Below are 20,040 nucleotides of genomic sequence, written 5' to 3' on the forward strand. Positions count from 1 at the left end.
AAGACAAATACACAACGAAACATAAAAACCAGTTCTGGCTTCAATATTTAGTGGGTTTGCTACCTTTAGCAGGCTCCTCAATCCAGGGTCCATTCATTATATGCAAGACGCAACATGCTTCACTGTATTGTAGATCTGACAGCAACTTGGGTGTAAGTAAGAAACATCTGCACAACAAAAACATAAAGTGACAAATTCAACCATTTTGTGAGCAAGAAAAATGGCAAAAATTGATTTGTATTCAGTAGAACAAAATATAGCAGCAACCAGTGCATAAGGCTCCCATGTTTAGCAAGGTCCGGGAGAGCCAAATATACAGCCTTACCCCTGTTACCAGAGAGGCTGTTTCCAGGACTTGAACTTTTAACCAAGCATTCAGCAAGTGAGCCCTTGACCAAGCAAGACCCCTCCACACATACCCCCCCCCCCCCAATAAAGAAGTAAAAAAAGAACCTAGTCAGGATAATTGCTTCACAATTTGGCCAGGTAGGACAGTATTAGAGAAACCAAACACACGTATTGAAAGTGATCACATGTTTAGGTCTCTAAAGCCACCAAGGCAAAGTCAATACGGATCAAAATCAAACATAAGAATACGTGATTCTAAGCTGCTCTGTTTTCTTGAAAATGTCAATTGAACTGAAACATTACAAGGTTTTTAGAGAACATCCATCTTGAACCAGGTCTAAGTTCCTACTCCTACCCAGATCAGCCAATGCCACCTGATATAAGGTCTAAATGTGGGTGGCCAGCCCTTGTCATCTGAATAGGTCTGCAAACCCAAAATGGATCACAACCAAAATGCTTGGTCTGATCCAAAACTTGGAACTAAATCACCAAACAATGTACGTGAAATTAGTAACACTTTCTTCAGAACCTGTACTATGGTGTACTAACCCCCTTCCTCTCTCTAACACCACCAACAAAGAAAAAGAAGAAACAGACCCTTGATGAGGAGCTGTAGACAAGTGAACCGAAGAAGAGTTGCTCTATTTGGGTTTAAGATGAACAATGGAAAGGGAGAACCCCAAAGATTATGAGATAAACCCAGAAAGTTGGAACATTACTTTACACAGGTTCCTCTTTAAAGTAAAATTTTCACAAGTCGATCAACATTAAAACCCAAGCATTTTTATCATGTTCCAAATTGTCTAAAAACTGAGTAATACCCCTTCTTTTCTCTATATTTATGTGAAATACACATATTTTGTCCCTTAAGATAATATGCCATAATACAACACCAGTAACCTATACAAAACTGAGACCCTCTCTTTAAACATCATTTATTTACTGTTTTGCCACCTGACTTTAGGCTTGACTTTTTTGTTTGAGTGGATTCACAAGTAACTAAAGGTTAATCTAAACGAGATTCCGCCACCTACATACTTACACAATGATACATCTTCCTTGCAAACTGAGGTTTATTCCATGGGGGTTGGCAGTGGGAATAACATTACAGAAAAAGAAGATGAAAATCGCTCTTACTGTGGTGTATTAGGTTGGCTAGCTGCTTGAACTAGTTGCTGAAACATCTTCCTTTCATTTATAGGGTCCATTCCTGAGATAGGAAATGTGCTGAAACTTAAGTATCCTGTACACATGTCAAAAAGAGCATAACAGTATGCATGATAAAATACCTTGATTTATCTCGTCAACCACACGGAATGGGCAATGTGTGAGGTCTTGTAGAGAAACTAGATAGAGAATAGTAGAAACTGAGCGTTCCTAGGGAAAACAAAATTACCAGATGCACTGAGATAAAAATCTAAAGATGCAAGCTCGGTGACTACAAGTAACATGAATTTGCATCATTACCCCGCCAGACTGATGGTGAGCACTCAGTACTTGAAGCTGTCCTGTTTGCCTGATTATAAGAATACCATATTACACGCCCTCATATATGAAAGAAAACCCGCACCCCTTTCCCCAAAACAAATTTCAAGAAAAAGGAAGCATGCAATTTTAAGTTTTGAAATGTATCAAATTTAGCAACATACCCAAATATTCAAACAAGCATAATTACTACCTGACAATTTAATCTGACTAAATCTGTAACTTCTAGTAAGACTGATTTGAACCCTTCCAGAGTTGCACAACAGTTGCAATTCAAAACCTCTCAGACTCAGGGCCTTCACCAAACTTGAATGACCATATGTTTAAAACTCATTACTAAATTAGAAGGATGTCACAGATCAACTGATCAATACTGTTATGGACAGAACCAATTCAATCATTAGTTTAAATGATTAATCCATTGCCAGTATGGGATTTTCCCCTGGATGGACCCAATACATTGTTCAGATTTGTCCCATCCAAGCACCAATTTTGAAATGTTTGGTCAAACACGGGGGTCACAACGCACTCGGTATTAGTGTGGTCTGGATGCTGTTTATGCTGTTGGTGCGTGCATATGGGATATCCCAGAAGAGTATGCACCTAAAGATTCTATGCCACAACAGTAACATCAAACATTGCACATCAAATTTACAGGACTTCACTGACCTGAACTTCACTTTAATAACTATACCAAATTTATCAAAGTCCATGTCATGCTCATCTGAAATCAAGAACAACAAAAATAGCAGGTCAGCAGAACTCTCTTATTGAATAAACCTTAAAAATGACAATAAAGTACCTAAAGAAACTTCTCCAGCAACTGCCATTTCTTGAAAATTACAACTAAACGTTTCATTTATCTTTGCGACAAGGTCTCTCAATCTTGGGAGCCACTTTTCCTGCATAAATGCCTTGGTAAGATTCCTGTTTTTGAGTTCAACTAAAGCCACTTCATTGGATGAGGTGATAACTGTATAATAACATGCTAATGATGTATGCTAGAAAAGAGAAATAATCAACTCATTGGTTCAAATCCCATATGCTTAAGGACAGAACCAGCCAGACTAGCAGTATGCCATTGGAATCATTTTTCTGCATAAATGCCTTGGTATGATTCCTGTTTTTGAGTTCAACTAAAGCCACTTCATTGGATGAGGTGATAACTGTACAATAAGATGCTAATGATATATGCTAGAAAAGAGAAATAATCAACTCATTGGTTCAAATCCCATATGCTTAAGGACAGAACCAGCCACACTAGCAGTATCCCATTGGAATCCCCTCTTCTCACCCCCCCCCAGAAAAAAAAATTTCTCATTTTTTAAAAGACCAACATAAGGAAGCAAGTGGAGTAGCTCCTCACCTTTAGGGCATCAATTTCTGCCAAACAATTTTTCAGTTCTGTATCATCAGCTTCAACTTTCCTAGAAATGGCTTCTATCTGCAGAGTAATACGAAGACACCATGAATGTTAAAGGACTGAAGTATAACATCAAGGGAAAATAACAAGATTACCTTGCGCTGACGACTTTCATATTCCTCCAGAATATTTTGGTTTAGAAAAAGAATAGAATTGGCTTGGGAAATATTATCTTCAATAGCTGTTTCCAAATCCTCAATAGTACTAGGCATCTGATTTGACAAAGGACACAATATGAAAATATTTGAGCATGACAGAACAAGGCAGCTAAGAATTTTAATAAAATATTTCAGGCTTCAGGCAAGCTACATTTGAAATCGCAAATGTATTGCATTCACAGAGGAGATACTAAGCCCCAACAAACAGTCGTAACAAAAATGTGTATGTATCATTGTTGATGTGTCATGATAGCTTTTTGGCTACATGATCCATATTTACTTATTTGCTGTGGCGACACAAGGAATCATGTGGGTTACCTTCTTATCCCTTTTAAGTTAGAGTTACATTAGGCTTATCAGTTGCCTGGTTCACAAGTTTTGTGTTCTATTTTACTGATTATTTGTTTCCACTTTTAGATGTTAACAGTCTAGAAGGTTTGTTCCCTATACTCTTTCCCTTCAACTATATCATCAAATCACGAGGGGAGAGGAGGTAAGTTACACACCACACTCCCACCCAATGTACTAAATTTTGCGAAATTTCAATATGCAATCTCAAGCCTACTGAGACGAAACATGGTCCAGAACAAATTGAATCAGTTAATTGAATTTCACAAAATTTTGTTAAAATTTCAATATTGCAGTGAAATTTCATGAATTTCAAGGGGTCATAATTGTAAGTTGTAATTGAGATTTGACTGCTAAAGTGCTAATCAATATTTGTTCCTGCATTTTAATGAAAATTTCAATATTTTCTTGCACATCTATGATTAGATTTGTGAAAATGCATGATCCAGTTCATCCGCATACAACCGGGCATGTGTAAATCAAGAAGACTCAGTTTGCGTTCGGTATTAGTAAAAAAATAGTGTTGCCGTCATGTTTATTAGCCTCAATTAGGCATTACACCAAAAATCATACGGAAAAAAGAACACCTAAAACCCAATGAAACATGCAAACGAAATATGGTAGGATGATGTACCATGTTATGCCACAATTTCAGTAAAAATTTTGGTATCTCGGTGTCTTGACCAGGTTGAGACACTGAGATGAGACGAAATTTTGAACTATGTTCTCACCTTATATTCCCCATGTTATCTCTGGTTTATTAAGTTTTATTTTGTCACATGGTACCAGAGCACTGAAAGCCAGATAACAATCCAATCTTTTCTGCTGTTTTGAGAGTCTTCTCAAAGGAATAACCCATTCTGCTTGCAGCAGTATCATGCTGCCTATCTGTTGTGCTTAGTTATTTATGTTCTAAGCATGAACTGGACCTTCTAAACAAGGTTATGAAGGTCTGCAGATTCTAAAGTCTGACTACATGAAAAGTGTCTGTGGTCCAGCCTACCTCAAGATACTGGCCATCTGTTTCCGGGCAGCACTCTCCAGAATCTTTTGACGCTTGCTATTATCTCATTGAGCCAGCTCATATTACTGATACTTCTTAGGATTTATTATATCCATCTAGAAGGAGACTTGATGACTACATTAGGTACCTCTACACTTTACATAAAGATGTTACATTTCTAGACCAATTTTGCACACCCTCTTGGCACTCCAGGTCCTTCTGTAGCCAGTTGATAAGCCTGTACATTTTAGGAACTTATTTCCCTGTTGAAGGAGGCTGCTCGACAGCTAATTCGGATCATTCTGATCTCTGGGATGTGAGTGATTCTAAACACGCAAACCCGGGTTCATGTACCCTATTCTGCTGTTACTCGCTGCTATTGGTTTCAACCTTTATTGCCTTTGGTCTTCCACACTACCTTTACCACTATTTCAAAGTTCAAATATTACCCATTTGCATGATGCCTTAGTTGCAGTTCAGCAGTTAAAACAACTCCAAGGTTACCCTTTTCTTGCAGTGAGAATTTAGCTGGTTCCATGTGAGTTCCAAGGTTGCAGAGAAGTCTTCAATCATGAGGTTACTCTTTTCTAGTCCCCCCCCCCTTCTTATACCATTCTAAAGCCCCTTTATGCTTCTTTGTCCTTTAATTATCTTGAGTTCCTAGCCTGGCCCTGTACAATAAATCTAATCCCCACTTTAGAAGTGGTCTGATTTGCCCTCTTATTCCTTAATTCAGTTTTGTCAATATTTAGCATACCTTTCCATTAAATTACACCTAGATGATTTATCCTTTCCATTCAACTGTCTTTTTACCATTATTCCTTGACATCAATTTACCATATTACATCCGGACCTGATCATAGCAATATATTTTTTTCCTGCTTGGTCTATGCTTAACCATTATTTACTAATTACTACCATGAAGGGAGCTTGGGAATTGTTTCTTGGGATATTACATTTTTGGAAACTCTTCCTACTGTAAAAGGTACATTGGAAATCATTGCTTGGAATCTCACTATGCGGTTGTAGTGCTACTTTTGGTTATTGACTTTTCTTTTGTGATATTCACCGTTTGAGATGCTGAAACTTGGTTTTATTCATTATGTGTCCACCAGTAATGCTACACGTGAAGGGGAGACCAAAGACTTCTCTATTTGCTCAATACTTGGAGATTATTATTTGTTTTATGTGCTTGAGATTTTTATCTGAATATGAAATTCTCAGCAACAATAACTACCTACTATGTTCATAGGGACCCATATTGCCTATTTGGTTCACAGTAACCTATGCTACCTTTGGACCTCTATCCGAGATCATTGACTCAAATAAATCTTACTACCTGTCGTTAATTTATTTGGTCTGGCGACTATGTAATGGTGCTCTGGACGCATACAACAAGTAGCTATACTCTTGATAAATAAATTTGTGGAGAACCTTTTTAATCATTTTAAAACTAATATAATTTCATTATTTTCTGTTGCTTTGACTATTGTATTCTCTTATATGTCATTGCTAACTTAGATCTATGGTATGAATGTGAGATTTGGCCAGAAACTGAGCAATCTTGGACAGTTTTAGTGTGCTGGTGTAACATAACACTCATTCCTAAAACCTAGTAGTTCAGGTGGAGTGTGATAGTCCCACCCCTACATCTTTGTGAAACATCCTCATGACAAAGAAGAAGAAGAAGAAGAAGAGCCTAAGCCTAAGACATAATTTTGGAGTGCAACACTTAACCACATGGACTTAACCTGTAATCCCTAGAAGGCCTATCTTTTGGTCAATTGAGTTGGTTCTGTTTAAGATCTTTGAAGAACTGGCGCTTAGTTAATCTTCTATCAATCTTAGACCACATTTAAGTCTAACTCTAGATTTTACATGAACTCAATAGTGGATTTTGAGGCCAAGCAGAATTTAGCTTTAGCAGTTTAGCCCACAAAAGTTCATAGCACAATTAAGAACAGTGCAATCTTCCTGCTTTCTCCTTACTCCTGTTCTAATAAGAAATAGAAAACAACAGCAGCAACAACAAAAAATAACAATTGGGCAAAGTATACCAAATAACCAATAAGAACCCCATTCCCAATCAATGGAAGAAAGAGAGAAAAAGAGATTTCTGAAAATCAATGGAAGCAATATTTTTTTTTTTTGGAAAAGCAAATCCCAATTGGCATCAGATGGTTCAAATGTCTTTTTCCCATCCCCTTTTAAAAGCTGAGCCCTGCAAGGAATACGTGTATGTATACAGCTTCTACTACCGTGCCTTACCAAGTCCAAAACCAAGTAGCCAGGTGTTAGATTATTACCCTTTATTGACACAGATATTTCAAAATTGCAAGCTTAAAAGAAGAATATTAGCATATTTAACCTCACAAGAAATTAATATTAAACCTTGAGAAATTCCTGCTCAAGTTCTGGAGTAATGATAGCAATTGACATAGCTTCTCTCTTAAGGGCTACCAACTCCCGCGTGCAGTTTTGCAATTCCTCCTTGCCTGTTATGGTAATAAAAGATTTACACATGGCAAAACCATAAATGCAACTTGTAAAATCACATGCTGAAAAAAGAGAGTGAAGTAGACAAAGAAAACATAACCAGAGGCATTTATAACTATATATTAGTTGTTCCTATGAACGAGTCTCAGAAGGAAAACACTTATTTCAAAGTCAACAAATGCAGAGGCAATAAAAAGAGAAATCTCTGAAAAAATCTACAAAACAAGAACGGTTCATGGGTTCCAACAAACAATATCCAACCAAATACCCCTCCCAAGAAGAATAAATAGAACTAGAGAAGAAGAAGAAGATAGAGCAGAAGACAATAGTGGAATGCAGCTTCATTCATAACTAGATAATTAACACCAGAAAAGGAAATAATATGACCAGCAATCTCACAGTGGAAATGAAGGATCTCAACACAATCAAGGTCTATGAAACCACTAGCCCTAAGGTCAGCAATCATACTAGCCATTTGCTGAAGAGATATTTCTCAGAGAGTTGTTGTTTACTCACAGCCCCCAATGGGATATTTATAATTTACAATTTGAAGGAAAACAACTCTGGGATGGAAAGGAAAACACAGAGAAACAAATCAAAAAAAGGAGTTCTAAGAGTAGACTTCGAGTAGAAGAAGGAAAAGAGAAAGAAAGAAGCTAGGAACCCCTCCCTGGATTGGTGCTAGCTCGTGCTAGTGCCAATCCTGATAGGGAGATCTTTTCCTGTTTCCAAAGTTATTCCCTGTCAAGAATACCGGATGTTGTTGGCTTCCCAAGGGAACCACGGAAGCCAAGGGTTTAGTGCAATAAAAATTCGTCAAAATCCCCAAGGAAGAAGACTCCCGACCGTGATTGCGACCATCCATCCTTCATGGCAGACCAAACCAAATGCATAGAAAAAGAATCTCCATCCTTGAATTATCAGAACAAAATAGATACAAGTGAAGCTTCTCTTGTTTCAACACCAACACCAAATGGCCTTCAAAAACCAACAGGTATGCATCAAAGTTCAGGTCCAAAAATCTCTCACGACAGGGAGATTACAACTCAAACATCCTCCCCTAGAAAAATTGGACGGAAACAGACTTGACTTTTGAAAGATGCACTCACTTCTAGAGGATTTCATCGCCATCTCCCAATTCTTTACTTGTTTTGGGCTCTTTCTTTCTTTCTATATATATGTATGTATGTATATTCATATCTTTACAACAGACAAGCACGCTAAACCTACGGATAGTCAACAGGTGACCAGCAGGTTCACCATATTACATTCGGCTCTTTTTTGTATCATTCTTCATACCCATTTTAACCCTTCTTTTTTAAGGTAAGAACCATTTTTTGTCAAGAATCAAATAGTGGTTGGTAACTACAAATAAAAATGGTCATGGAATGAAAAATACATTTGAATGAAAATAGTTTTATAGCATTAATGAAGAAATTACTTAGAATCAATAATATCTTAAAGGCAAGTAAGAGATCCCTCCTTCACCAATCTTCTTTCCCAGATCAACTAAATGGTCACAGAGAGTGGAGGACGTTGTGCAAAAAAAAAACTCTTAACTCTTAAAACCTTTCATTTTCTTTTCTTAGTTGTTTTCTATGCCAAAGAAGTACATTACAATGAATCAAAATCAATCAGTGAACTGAAAACTTGAGAGACAAATAAAAAGTTCTTTTCTTGTAAGAAGAAGAGATCAAAAGAAAATAAGAGAAACAACACAACATCATCAGTGATTGACCGCAGCAGAAAACTTGAACAAATAATGGCATCTCCAACAATTAATGCATAGTTTGAGTAATAGAATTTTGAAATTATCAGGTGTTTGGCTGCTTCTCTACTGGTACACAAGACAGGTGTGTCACAGACCTCGCTGATTGTGATTTTTCCGTTCTTCTCCTCCTCTCTACCTTGTCATATTCTATCTCTTCTTTTCTGTCTTTCAAAAATAAACTCAAGTTCTGGTTACTTCTAACTAGATATTATGCACAATTTTCAATTTGAGTTTCTGAGATCTGCTAGGATAATTCAGAACTGGATATCTGTTCATCGATATCTATCTCATTTTCTCTGATCTCAAATCGGGATTTAAATATGCCAGCTGGGTTTCATCTAATTTTAGACACCTAATTAGTTCAAGTACTCTCAAATGCTGCTCTCAAGATGAAGACAGGGAACTTTGGAAAAGACAGTAAAATAGAGGAGGTTGAAGGAAATGGAGATGGTGAAGCAGAAGAATAATGAAATCTAGAATCCAAATCGCATCAAAGAAAGAAGAACGAGAGTATTTTCATTCTTACTTGTATGCTTGTGCATCTCCACTCCTGTAAGAGAAGAAAAGTCGCTGGACATGCCCCTATATAAACTTCTTTAGGTTCTACACTAATCCTAAAGTAAGTTCTTCGTTGCTAGGATACTTTGCAAGTTTTTTGTTGCTAAAATAATTTCAACCTTCTTCATAAACACTTTCAACCATTTCTTTGATAAAAATAACTTTTTTCTGAATACAGGAACTCAGATAAACCAAGCTAAAGAAATGCATATTGCAGGCAAAAAATTCACAATGTCCTTTTTTTCCAGTGTTTTGAATCATCAAAACAAAATATCAGAAAACAGGACACCTGAAAAGGTTATAATGCAAATTAGGTTATATATATATATATATATATATATATATATATATAGTTACAGTTCACATCCACTTACATAAATTGTAGTGCCGTGATGCTTGCTGAGCAAACTTTTCTTTCTGCTTGAAATCAATTTCCAATTCCCCAATCTAGAACATTGTCCAGGCACAAAGTTAAGAATCACAAAACCAAAAACACAATGCCATCGAAGTCACACTAAGAAATATGAAAATACAAATAGAAAAAGAAATTCAGATACAGACTAATCTCTAAAAGAGAGTTGATGTTAGCGCTTCTCCTCAAAAGTAAATAGCATTTTTCATAATTTTCTTTGAAAGAATAGTTACCTTAGTGTTCTTTCAACTAAACAACAACTAACGATGCAGGAAAATCACCAAAAGGAGCTTAATTTAGTGGAAATAAGTCATAGGTAGGGTTATCTTTATGCTGGGTCAAATATAATTTGCAATTGGACACTTTAGGCCAACGATGTAGGTAGGAGCTTTGAATACAATGATGCAGTTAAGACTTAAGATGGGTCGATTTAAAATGGTTTTTGGATATCTTGGAAGATGGGCCATATAGTCAAAAGTCAATCACCCCAAAAGTCAACTAGTGGCCAATCTTACAGGATCTCAATTCAAAATGTTAGGTTGTAGGGTTTCAGAATTTTCAAGAGGTACTTGGTAAGGAACTAAGGATTAATGGCAAAACTGTGATTAACCAGAATCTCTGAGGGTTACTTGGTAAGAAATAATAAAATAACCAAAATTGGAAATTGATTATGTGATAAAAGCAAACAGAGAATAAAAATTAGAATAACAGGCTGACATAAATAAGGGTCAAAAGTGGGCTGAACTACGTAAGGGTCAAAAGTGGGTGTATTTCTGAAACACCCAAAAGTGGAGGTAACAACTAAATGTTCACAAGACGCCTTCCCTCAAATATAGCAAAAAGCACAATACAAAATTATATAAACAGGCTGAAGTATGTAAGGGTCAAAAGTGGGTATACCTTTGAAACACCCAAAAGTGGAGGTAACATGTAAACATTCATGCAATGCCTTTTCCAAAATAAAGTACCAAAAGAGAATGTACCAAATATAAGTGGGCACAATACAAAAAGGACAAGATGACTTTTACTCATATCTGAGGTTGAAGGAAATATAGTTTGCAAATAATTAGGTTAACATGTGATTAACAACCAAAGATAAGGAACTTCTAGAGTAAAAAAAAGCTTTGAAACATCCTCTACAAGAAACCTTCTCTGAAAAGACAAAATACTTTTCAGACAAAGGTAAACTTATTACCATTCAAAAATAAAAATAAAATAAAATAAAAAGAATAAGGGAGAAGAAACATCAGCTTTCCTAACAATGAAAATAAAAGTCAACAGAATACCCTTGTTTCAAGCTCAATGCATGACATGCGCTTCATGGTGAAAGTCCACTTGTGGGAAGCAGCTTCAACAAGTAATTCCTGGAAAACAAAAACCCAATCAGAAAACTTTCTGAGCAATTACTTATAGCATATAACATCAACCAACGATAACTTCAAATTACTGAAAAGGAACACATTCTGATCCAATTGCAAACTCACTTTAAGGTTAATTGCGGCTTGGAACCTCTGCAGATTCAATTTAGCAGCATCATCATCTAGCTTTTTTGTAAGTGCATCCATGTCTTCCTCCTCCTCTAGAGACATTATTTTCCTTTTCCTTTGTACTGAAACTCATCAGAAAGTAAATATATTAAAAAGGAAAGGCAATTTAATAACTGTTAATACAAATCTAGTCAGGAAAAGGCTGACCACTAGCAGATACATACAGATACGGTTCTCCAAGACACGCCGCTTTTTATTATCATTCTGAATGGCTCCAATGAGTTCTTCCTACAAACCAAATTAGTTGAACACTAACAATCAGGAATACTTAAAATACAAAAGAATCTTTATTCAATTTAGTGTACACATACACGCTCCCTATAAAGTTCAGCAGCTTCATTCTCCAGATCTCTATACTCAGCCTGAAGCTTTTCACAACTTCTCTCTAGAGTACCAATGATCTCTTCCAGCTCCATTTTCCTGGACCTACAGTTTTCAATTTCCCCAACATCTGCACCTGATGAAGATGGCAGGATAGATATAAGAACATATAAAGGATTACACACATATGAGGAAGCAAACGTTACCAGAAACATACTAGATTTGAACAACTGAGAACCAGGCACATGCTCAACACTTGCTGAAACATGGCTACCATATCTAGAGCTAATCCATCGATAGTGATTCTCTGGAGTCCAAAGATCAAAGATTCCAAGTCGTTGCACTTCATTGGCCTTTTTATCTGTTTCCTTGGTGCCTACAAACTGGAGAAGTATAAAATTTGAAAACAAAAGAAACTGCAACTTGGAAAACACGAGTACAACACTCAAGTCATCTTGAAATAGATCAAAACAATTGCTTAAGTATACCAGATAAAAAGAACTAGCTTATCAATAAGTTAAAGAATAAGCATACTGCATGTTCCAGCCCACTGAGACTAGTCATGACTTCCTTCACAGCATTAGGAGCATCAAAAGCTTGGTCAAGTCTGCAGTAGATGCCAAGCTTACGCATCTGCTACACGAGGTAAATCAAATTTGGAAGTATAAACATAATCTTTACAACAATGTTATACACTACATGGAAAATACCTCGTCAGAAACTGCAAGTGGGACTTTATTACTGCACTCAGCCATATCATAATTTATAACAGCAACGTCAAATTTTGTCAAGTTTTTTACCAAGAGGTCCCGATCAGCAGAATCCTGAGTTATGAAGGCCTGCCAACAGAAGAAAAAGCATTGACAATGAAAATAAATACAGATTCAAAAATTTTCCATTATTTACGAAAAGTGTCCATTTTGAAAAATGCTCCACAACCATGTTCTCCAATTTAAAATACTACACAACCAGGTTAAAAATTGTTTAACATTCTGCAGCAAAAACAATGACATGAGGAGGTAAAATGGTATCGAAGCTTCCTTAGGGTATTTTTTCCCCAAAATTTTCAAATAAAAAAAATGACAGGAAATGCATTTCTACGCTCACTTGTTCCTTTCGTGTCTAAATCTGATGTAGATGGATTTGTGAAATGGAGCCCCTCTGATAGAGCCTTGGGATCACAATATTATGCTATATTGGGAGAGGAATGATTTGCTGAATATCTAGCGAACAACAGTTAGGAAAAGAAATAAGATCTGGTCCTAAGAAGGAGGTTGCTGAATAAAGAATGATTTACAGAATATTTACTACTGAATAAGAGGGATTTGGAGATAGGCAGAATATTGTGAATGATTTGCAGAATATTGTAGAATATATTTACTACTGAATAAGAGAGATTTGGGGACAGGCAGAATATTCACTATTGAATAAGAGAAATTTGGGGAGATTAAGGTTGATTAGGGGTTATAAATAGGGGTAAGATGTGAGTAGTAGTCAAGGATTATTTATGTGAGTGTTTGGGCAGCCGTAGGCTGAGGGGCAACAATGTGTTGTGGGGGTGACTAGCACCATTGTAACCAGTTTATCATTGTTCATCGTTATTTTATCAATTAAATAATATCAGTTTTGCATTCGATTCGTGGGTTCTTATCAAATTGGTATCAGAGCGCGTTTTGATCCGCGGGAAGCAATGGAAACCGGATTATCCATATTTTTCGGGGAAGGGGATGTGCAAGAATGGCTTCTTGAAGTTTTGTTATTTTGTTGGGAACACCAGATCGATGATGAACATAGATTGGGAGTGGCACTGCAACATTTAGAAGGAGAAGCATTAGCATGGCTTTACCAGAAAAACTGGTCGAACTTCAATTGGTCAACCTTCAAGGAAGCCCTGAAATTGGATTTTAGTGTTGAGCAAGCAACTAAAGGAGTAGGAGAAGCAAAAAATACCAGGTTTGAGCAAGTTAATGGCATCACAGTGTATGAAGCATCAATAAAGGACCAAATAAAAGCAGCAAAGGCTGAAATCACAAAGAATGCTCTGAAAAATTTTGGAGCCATCCAGACAAGGGGTGACGGTATTGCAAATAGTAACCATGGCGATGAAGCATTGGTAAAGATTTTAAAAGAAGGTGAAAAAGAGGCCAAAGGGGAAATTGCTGCAAATGACGGTATGTCAACCAGTGCTGCTAATCCACTGCAAGTCCTTAATTCATATATTGACACGAAACTCAAGGAAGCAAGAGTTGTGCTTTATATGGGTCCATATGTTATTGTTGTTCAGCTGAAGTCAGTTCCAATGCCTATTCCTAGTGTACTCTTTAATTCAGCTGAAATTTCCAAGGTTTTTCTTCATTTGGGTTGCTTGGAGTTATGTGGTTATTGGTTCTCAAGGAGGTATGTTGTGCAGAATGTCGAACTAGCATGGTTGTGTGGCAAACATGTAAAGACCAAGCTTCCAATTTTCCATCACCTTGAGGACAAGGTGATTTTCGAGGGGCCGGTAGTGATAGAGCCCTGGGATCACAATATTATGCTATATTAAGAGAGGAATGATTTGCTGAATATCTAGCGAACAACAGTTAGGAAAAGAAATAAGATCTGGTCCTAAGAAGGAGGTTGTTGAATAAAGAATGATTTACAGAATATTTACTATTGAATAAGAGGGATTTGGAGATAGGCAGAATATTGTGAATGATTTGCAGAATATTTTAGAATATTTACTACTGAATAAGAGAGATTTGGGGACAGGCAGAATATTCACTATTGAATAAGAGAAATTTGGGGAGATTAAGGTTGATTAGGGGTTATAAATAGGGGTAAGATGTGAATAGTAGTCAAGGATTATTTATGTGAGTGTTTGGGCAGCCGTAGGCTGAGGGGCAACAATGTGTTGTGGGGGTGACTGGCACCATTGTAACCAGTTTATCATTGTTCATCGTTATTCTATCAATTAAATAATATCAGTTTTGCATTCGATTCGTGGGTTCCTATCACCCTCCTACAGCCTAATAATCAGACTCATCAGACCAGCATATTTGGGTCATATTCTATTATTAATAAGGTCCATTTCAACATCTATATTTTGGCCAATGTAAACCATCAAAAGGCAGGTTTTAAAGAAGGGATATTTTCCAGAATTGGTGCGAACCATATCCAACTTGCACGGGATGAGTTGAGGGAAGATTTATCAGATTGCACGGAATCTGATGTAGTCTTTGGGTAGAGACTTACTTTCAGATCTAATTTTATTCTGTTTCTATTATAATAGTGGGTTACAAAATAGTAATTAACCATCAGTTACTGTAGTGGTGTAAATAGGAGATAATAGCAATTAGGCCATTTAATTTTGTCATTTTTTTTTATTTCTTTCCATTTCTGTGAGTTTCTATTTCCATTAGACCGTGTTTTGTATGGATCCATCTCCCAAGGCAAGAAAACTTTGTAAATTAAAGTTTTATATTTTACAGGTGAATAATATAATCTTTAACAAAACTGCAAAATGGGGAAGGCAACACCACAAGCACGCATGCTTTGAGGGAATGGAGCTGCACAAGACTAACTCACACAGGCTAGTGGGCAGAAGAGAGACCGAATCTCTAGGTAACAACAACATGCCTATTCCTTGAGGTACCAACCAAAGACCAATACGGTAATATGTGAAGTAAGAGATAGCCGCTCCTGCTGTTAGTCTTCACAGATAGAATTACCCAAAAAGTCCTCATCAAAAGCCTTTCCCTAGTGAAAGAAAGGGGTTCTTGCTAAAGAGTCAAAGAGAGGACGAAGGATTTTTCCAAATGGTGGGAGAAAGGGTGTACAACACAACAACAATAAGCCTTGTTCCAACTAAATGGGGTTGGCTACATGGATTCTTGTCTTCCAATCAGTTCTATTTGAGGTCATGCTAGATACAAGGCCTGCTATGCATATCCTTTCTCACCACTTCTCTTAAGGTTATCTTAGGTCTACCCCTAGCTCTTCTAGTTCCTTCAATCTGGATTATATCACTTCTCCATACAAGGGCATTTATAGGTCTCCGTAACATGGTTGTGCCACCTCAAACAACTTTCCCGAAGCTTATCACTTATGGGAGCAACTCCCAAACCAACTCTAATATGATCATTCCTAGTTTTCCCACTCATCCATCTTAGCATCCTTATTTCTACTACACTAAGTTTATCCATATGATTCATTTTAACAGCCCAACACTCTGCACCGTACATCATAGTTGGTCAAACGGCGGTCCTACAGAATTTTCCTTTAAGTTTTAATGGAATACATCGATCATACAAGACCACAGACACACCTTTCCACTTCATCCACCCTATTTTAATTCTTTGGGAAACATCATCCTCTATTTCGCCTCTTTTATTTATGATTGAACCTAGGTACCTAAAAGAATCACTCTGAGGAATCTCGTCAAGTTTCACCACCTCATCGTCTGTCCGATCATGACTAAAGTTACAAACTAGATATTCTATCTCCATTCTACTTAATTTAAAGCCTCTGGTTCCAAAGTTGCTCTCCATGATTCTAATTTGGTATTAATCCTCACTTGGGTCTCATCTATCAACACAATATCATCAACAAAAAGCATACACCAATGGACCTCATCTTGAATGTTTTTGGTTAATTCATCCATTACAAGTGCAAATAAGTATGGGCTTAAAATTGATCCTTGATGCAGCCCAACTATAATTGGGAATTCATTACTTTGTCCCCCCACTATTCTTACACTTGTCACCGAACCATCATACATACGTATCCTTAACTATGTCTACATACTTACTTACAACACTTCTTTTCTCTAGTACTTGCCAAATTAATGCTCTAGGAACTCTATCATAAACTCTTACTAGGTTTATAAATACCATATAAAGGTCTTTCCTATACTCTCTATATTTTTCGATAAGTCTCCTAATTAGTTAAATAGCCTCCGTTATGGATCTTCCTGGCATAAACCCAAATTGATTCTCTATAATTGTGGTTAAGTGTCTCAAACGGGTTTCAATTACTCTGCCATAATTTCATAGTATGGCTCATTAGTTTAATGCCCCTATAGTTATTACAGCTTTGAATATCTCCTTTATTTTTATAAATTGGAATCACAATGCTTCTCCATTCATCTCGCGTTTTCTCTATGATCAAAATCTTATTAAACAACTTAGTCAACAAAACTAGCCTGTGGATTCCTAAGCTCTTCCATACTTCTATTGGAATTTCATCAGGACCTTGCGCCTTGCCTAGTTTCATCCTCCTTAGCGCTTCTTTTACTTCGGACATCAAAATTCTCCACATATATGTTTGAAAATTGGTGCCTTGGTGAAAGGTGTAATCATCCGAATCAGAGGTGCTTGAAGCATGCTTGTTTAGTAGGCTAGAGAAATAGATTTTCCATCTTTTCTTAATGTCCTCATCACATACTAGTACTTTACCATCTCCATTTTTAATACATCTAACGTGGTCAAGATCTCTACTCTTCCTATCCCTTACTTTAGCTATCGTATAAATAGATTTTCCCCCTCCTTAGTGCCCAACTTATTGTATAACTCTTCATACTTCTTCTCTCTTGCTTTTCCCGCAATTTTCTTAGCTTCAATTCTAGCCAACCTATACCTTTGAAGATCCTCAACATCTTTAGTTCTTCGCCATGTCTTAAAACTAGCTTTCTTATTCTTAGTGGCAGTTTGAACCTCACTATCCCACCACCAAGTCTCTCTCTAAGAATGGAGTTTTCCTTTTGATTCACCTAAGACATCTTTGGCCACCTTCTTGATACACATAGCCATCTCATTTCACATCGCATTAGTGTCCCCCTCAAAATCACACTTTCCTTGTTTGACTACTTCATTAGCAAAGGATTTCAAGCACTCTCCTTTCAAGTTCCACCATCTTATCCTGGGATAGTTAATCTTGCACCTTTTATGAGTTTTTGGGGTTAGGCACATATCCAAGACCACAAGTCTGTGTTGTGCAGTTAAGCTTTCCCCTAGTATCACCTTGCAATATTTGCACAACAATCTATCAATCCTTTTAGTTGGGAAGAAATCTATTTGGCTTCTATGATGTCCACTTTTGAAGGTAATTAAATGTTCATCTCTCTTTTTTATGTAAGTATTAACAATAGATAGATCAAAAACAAAAACAAAATCTAAAATTAAAATCCCTTCATCATTCCTCTCTCCAAAACCATATCCTCCATGAATACTCTCATAGCCTCTTTGATCTTTTCCAATATGTCCATTTAGATAACCTCCTATGATAATCTTTTCTCCTTGATGAATTCCTTGCATTAATCCATCCATATTTTCCCAAAATTCTAACTTTAGACTTTCATCCAATCCTATTTGAGGTGCATATGCACAAATTATATTTACAATCTCTTTCTCCATTACAAGCTTGATAGTAGTAATCATATTGCCCACTCTTTTAATATCCACCACATCATTCTTAAAATCTTTATCCACTATTATACCTACCCCGTTTTTATTAGTTTTATCCCTAGTATACCAAAGTTTAAAGTCATCCAACTCTTTAACTTTTTTACCCTTCCATCTAGGCTCTTGAATGCAAGCTATATTACTCATTTTCCTCATAACATCTATCAATTCTAAGCTCTTACTTAATAAAGATCCTATGTTCCAAGATGCCAATCTAATCCTACGTTTTTGGACTAGCTTCTTTACCTGCACTCATCCACGGCGCAGGAACCTTGCCTACTTATCACCACATCCGGGCACCGATGCGACGATTCTCTTACAGGGGACGCACCCTAGCTAACCCTTGCCCACTTATCACTACTCCCGGTCCATAGTGTAGTGCATCACTTTTTTTGTCGGAGAACGCCCTAGCATAGTGTTTATCATATAAGGTCAAATCCATGAAAAAGGGGTTGGCTAGATTTTTTTCCAGTGTTGGCTGCTGACTTGACGCACCAACCCTCCTCCTTCACCCGGGCTTGGGAGCGGCAACAAAACACTGGCGGAGTTTAGGTCGGCAAAAGTTAAGGTAAAACCAAGGATTATGGCTCATTTAGGTCCTCTTTAGGTCAGAGATAGGACTTACCTGGTTCAGCCAAATAAATCTGGTTTAGCACTCGAAGGGGAGTCTCATCAGTGTTGAGAAGATCCAGTAGGTTGAGGAAGAGTTCCAGCCAACAGTGAGGCATGAAGAAGCTAGCTGTGGGAACTAAATGACCAGCCTGCCTGCAATTGGCTTTGGAAAGGAGGAATAGATGTTCTTTAGCGCAGAATACTGCAGAGGAATGGATTGCATTTAGAGCCTAAGCCCTGATACCATTTATGTAAGCTGAGGAATTGTACTCGAGAGAATTGTGCCTTGTTCAAAACACATCTACAATTTACAACCAGCGGGTAAAAAACTCTGAGAAGGAAAGCGAATACAAGCAAGAGAATGAAAAAGGAAAACCATCTAAAACAGAATAGAAATTTAAAACAACTCAAATAGGGAGTCCTAGAGCAAATAGGAGAGGGGAACTCCCTCTAGATACCTATCACTAGTGCTAGTCTTGAGAGGGAATTTTTCTTCCCAAACAGCCCCTAACAATATGCTGTTACACTGTTATACTATGAGATGCAGGTTGGGAAGATCCAAGGATCCAGATCCTCAGAGGTCAGGCCAAAATAGAACCTAACACTTTGCTCCTCAGCATGCCAGGTTGCTGCCCACTTTTTTTTTCCTGGATGAACAAAAAGGTTCATTAAATAGGGCCCAGAACTTGGCGCCCACCACTCTGTGTTTTCTCTTTTTCCCTCCAGGCAAATAAATAATTTCATTACCAAAAGAAGAGGGAAAAGGGGGTGTTGACAGGGAGGAGAACAAACAAGCCAACAGCGAGGCAAGAAAGGCCAAACTCAACAAAGGAAGGGGGCAGGTCTAAAAGGCCAAGGCCAGCAAACCCTTGAAAGAGGACGACTGTGGGAAGGGAAGCCACCCAAAGGTAGAGCAAAGCACCAATAACCAAGCACCCTATCTAGGATCTTGATAACAATGACAGAGCATGATCTCTAAAATACAAACAGAGGTTGGATGCTCAAACCGTCAATAAGGGAATAGGCCAAATAGGGTGTTTTCGGGTGCATGCTAGAGACTAGAGTCTTACCGCTGGAACACGTGAAGTGAGTCATCAGGAGGCACAGATGAAGGTTCA

General features: G+C 37.3%; 1 protein-coding gene across 2 annotated transcripts in view; it reads right to left on the bottom strand.

Annotated features, from left to right (window-relative positions):
* The window catches only part of SMC5 (structural maintenance of chromosomes 5), a 39,721-nt gene that overhangs the window by 845 nt on the left and 18,836 nt on the right, over window positions 1–20,040 (bottom strand). The window contains exons 13-29 of one of the 2 annotated variants that reach the window (XM_089138541.1): window positions 12,581–12,709; window positions 12,405–12,503; window positions 12,088–12,253; window positions 11,861–12,006; window positions 11,714–11,777; window positions 11,487–11,611; window positions 11,289–11,366; window positions 9,965–10,037; window positions 7,157–7,260; window positions 3,352–3,468; window positions 3,200–3,277; window positions 2,636–2,735; window positions 2,503–2,557; window positions 1,816–1,864; window positions 1,638–1,725; window positions 1,486–1,558; window positions 64–167 (exon numbers count right to left, since the gene is read on the bottom strand). In XM_089138541.1, coding sequence (XP_088994667.1) covers window positions 64–167; window positions 1,486–1,558; window positions 1,638–1,725; window positions 1,816–1,864; window positions 2,503–2,557; window positions 2,636–2,735; window positions 3,200–3,277; window positions 3,352–3,468; window positions 7,157–7,260; window positions 9,965–10,037; window positions 11,289–11,366; window positions 11,487–11,611; window positions 11,714–11,777; window positions 11,861–12,006; window positions 12,088–12,253; window positions 12,405–12,503; window positions 12,581–12,709 — 1,648 coding nt within the window. The other variant, XR_016170390.1, reaches the window with a different exon arrangement.

Source organism: Hakea prostrata, chromosome 10, assembly GCF_041222555.1.
Source record: "Hakea prostrata isolate BN-2017 chromosome 10, UWA_Hpros_2, whole genome shotgun sequence".
Classification (NCBI taxonomy): domain Eukaryota; kingdom Viridiplantae; phylum Streptophyta; class Magnoliopsida; order Proteales; family Proteaceae; genus Hakea; species Hakea prostrata.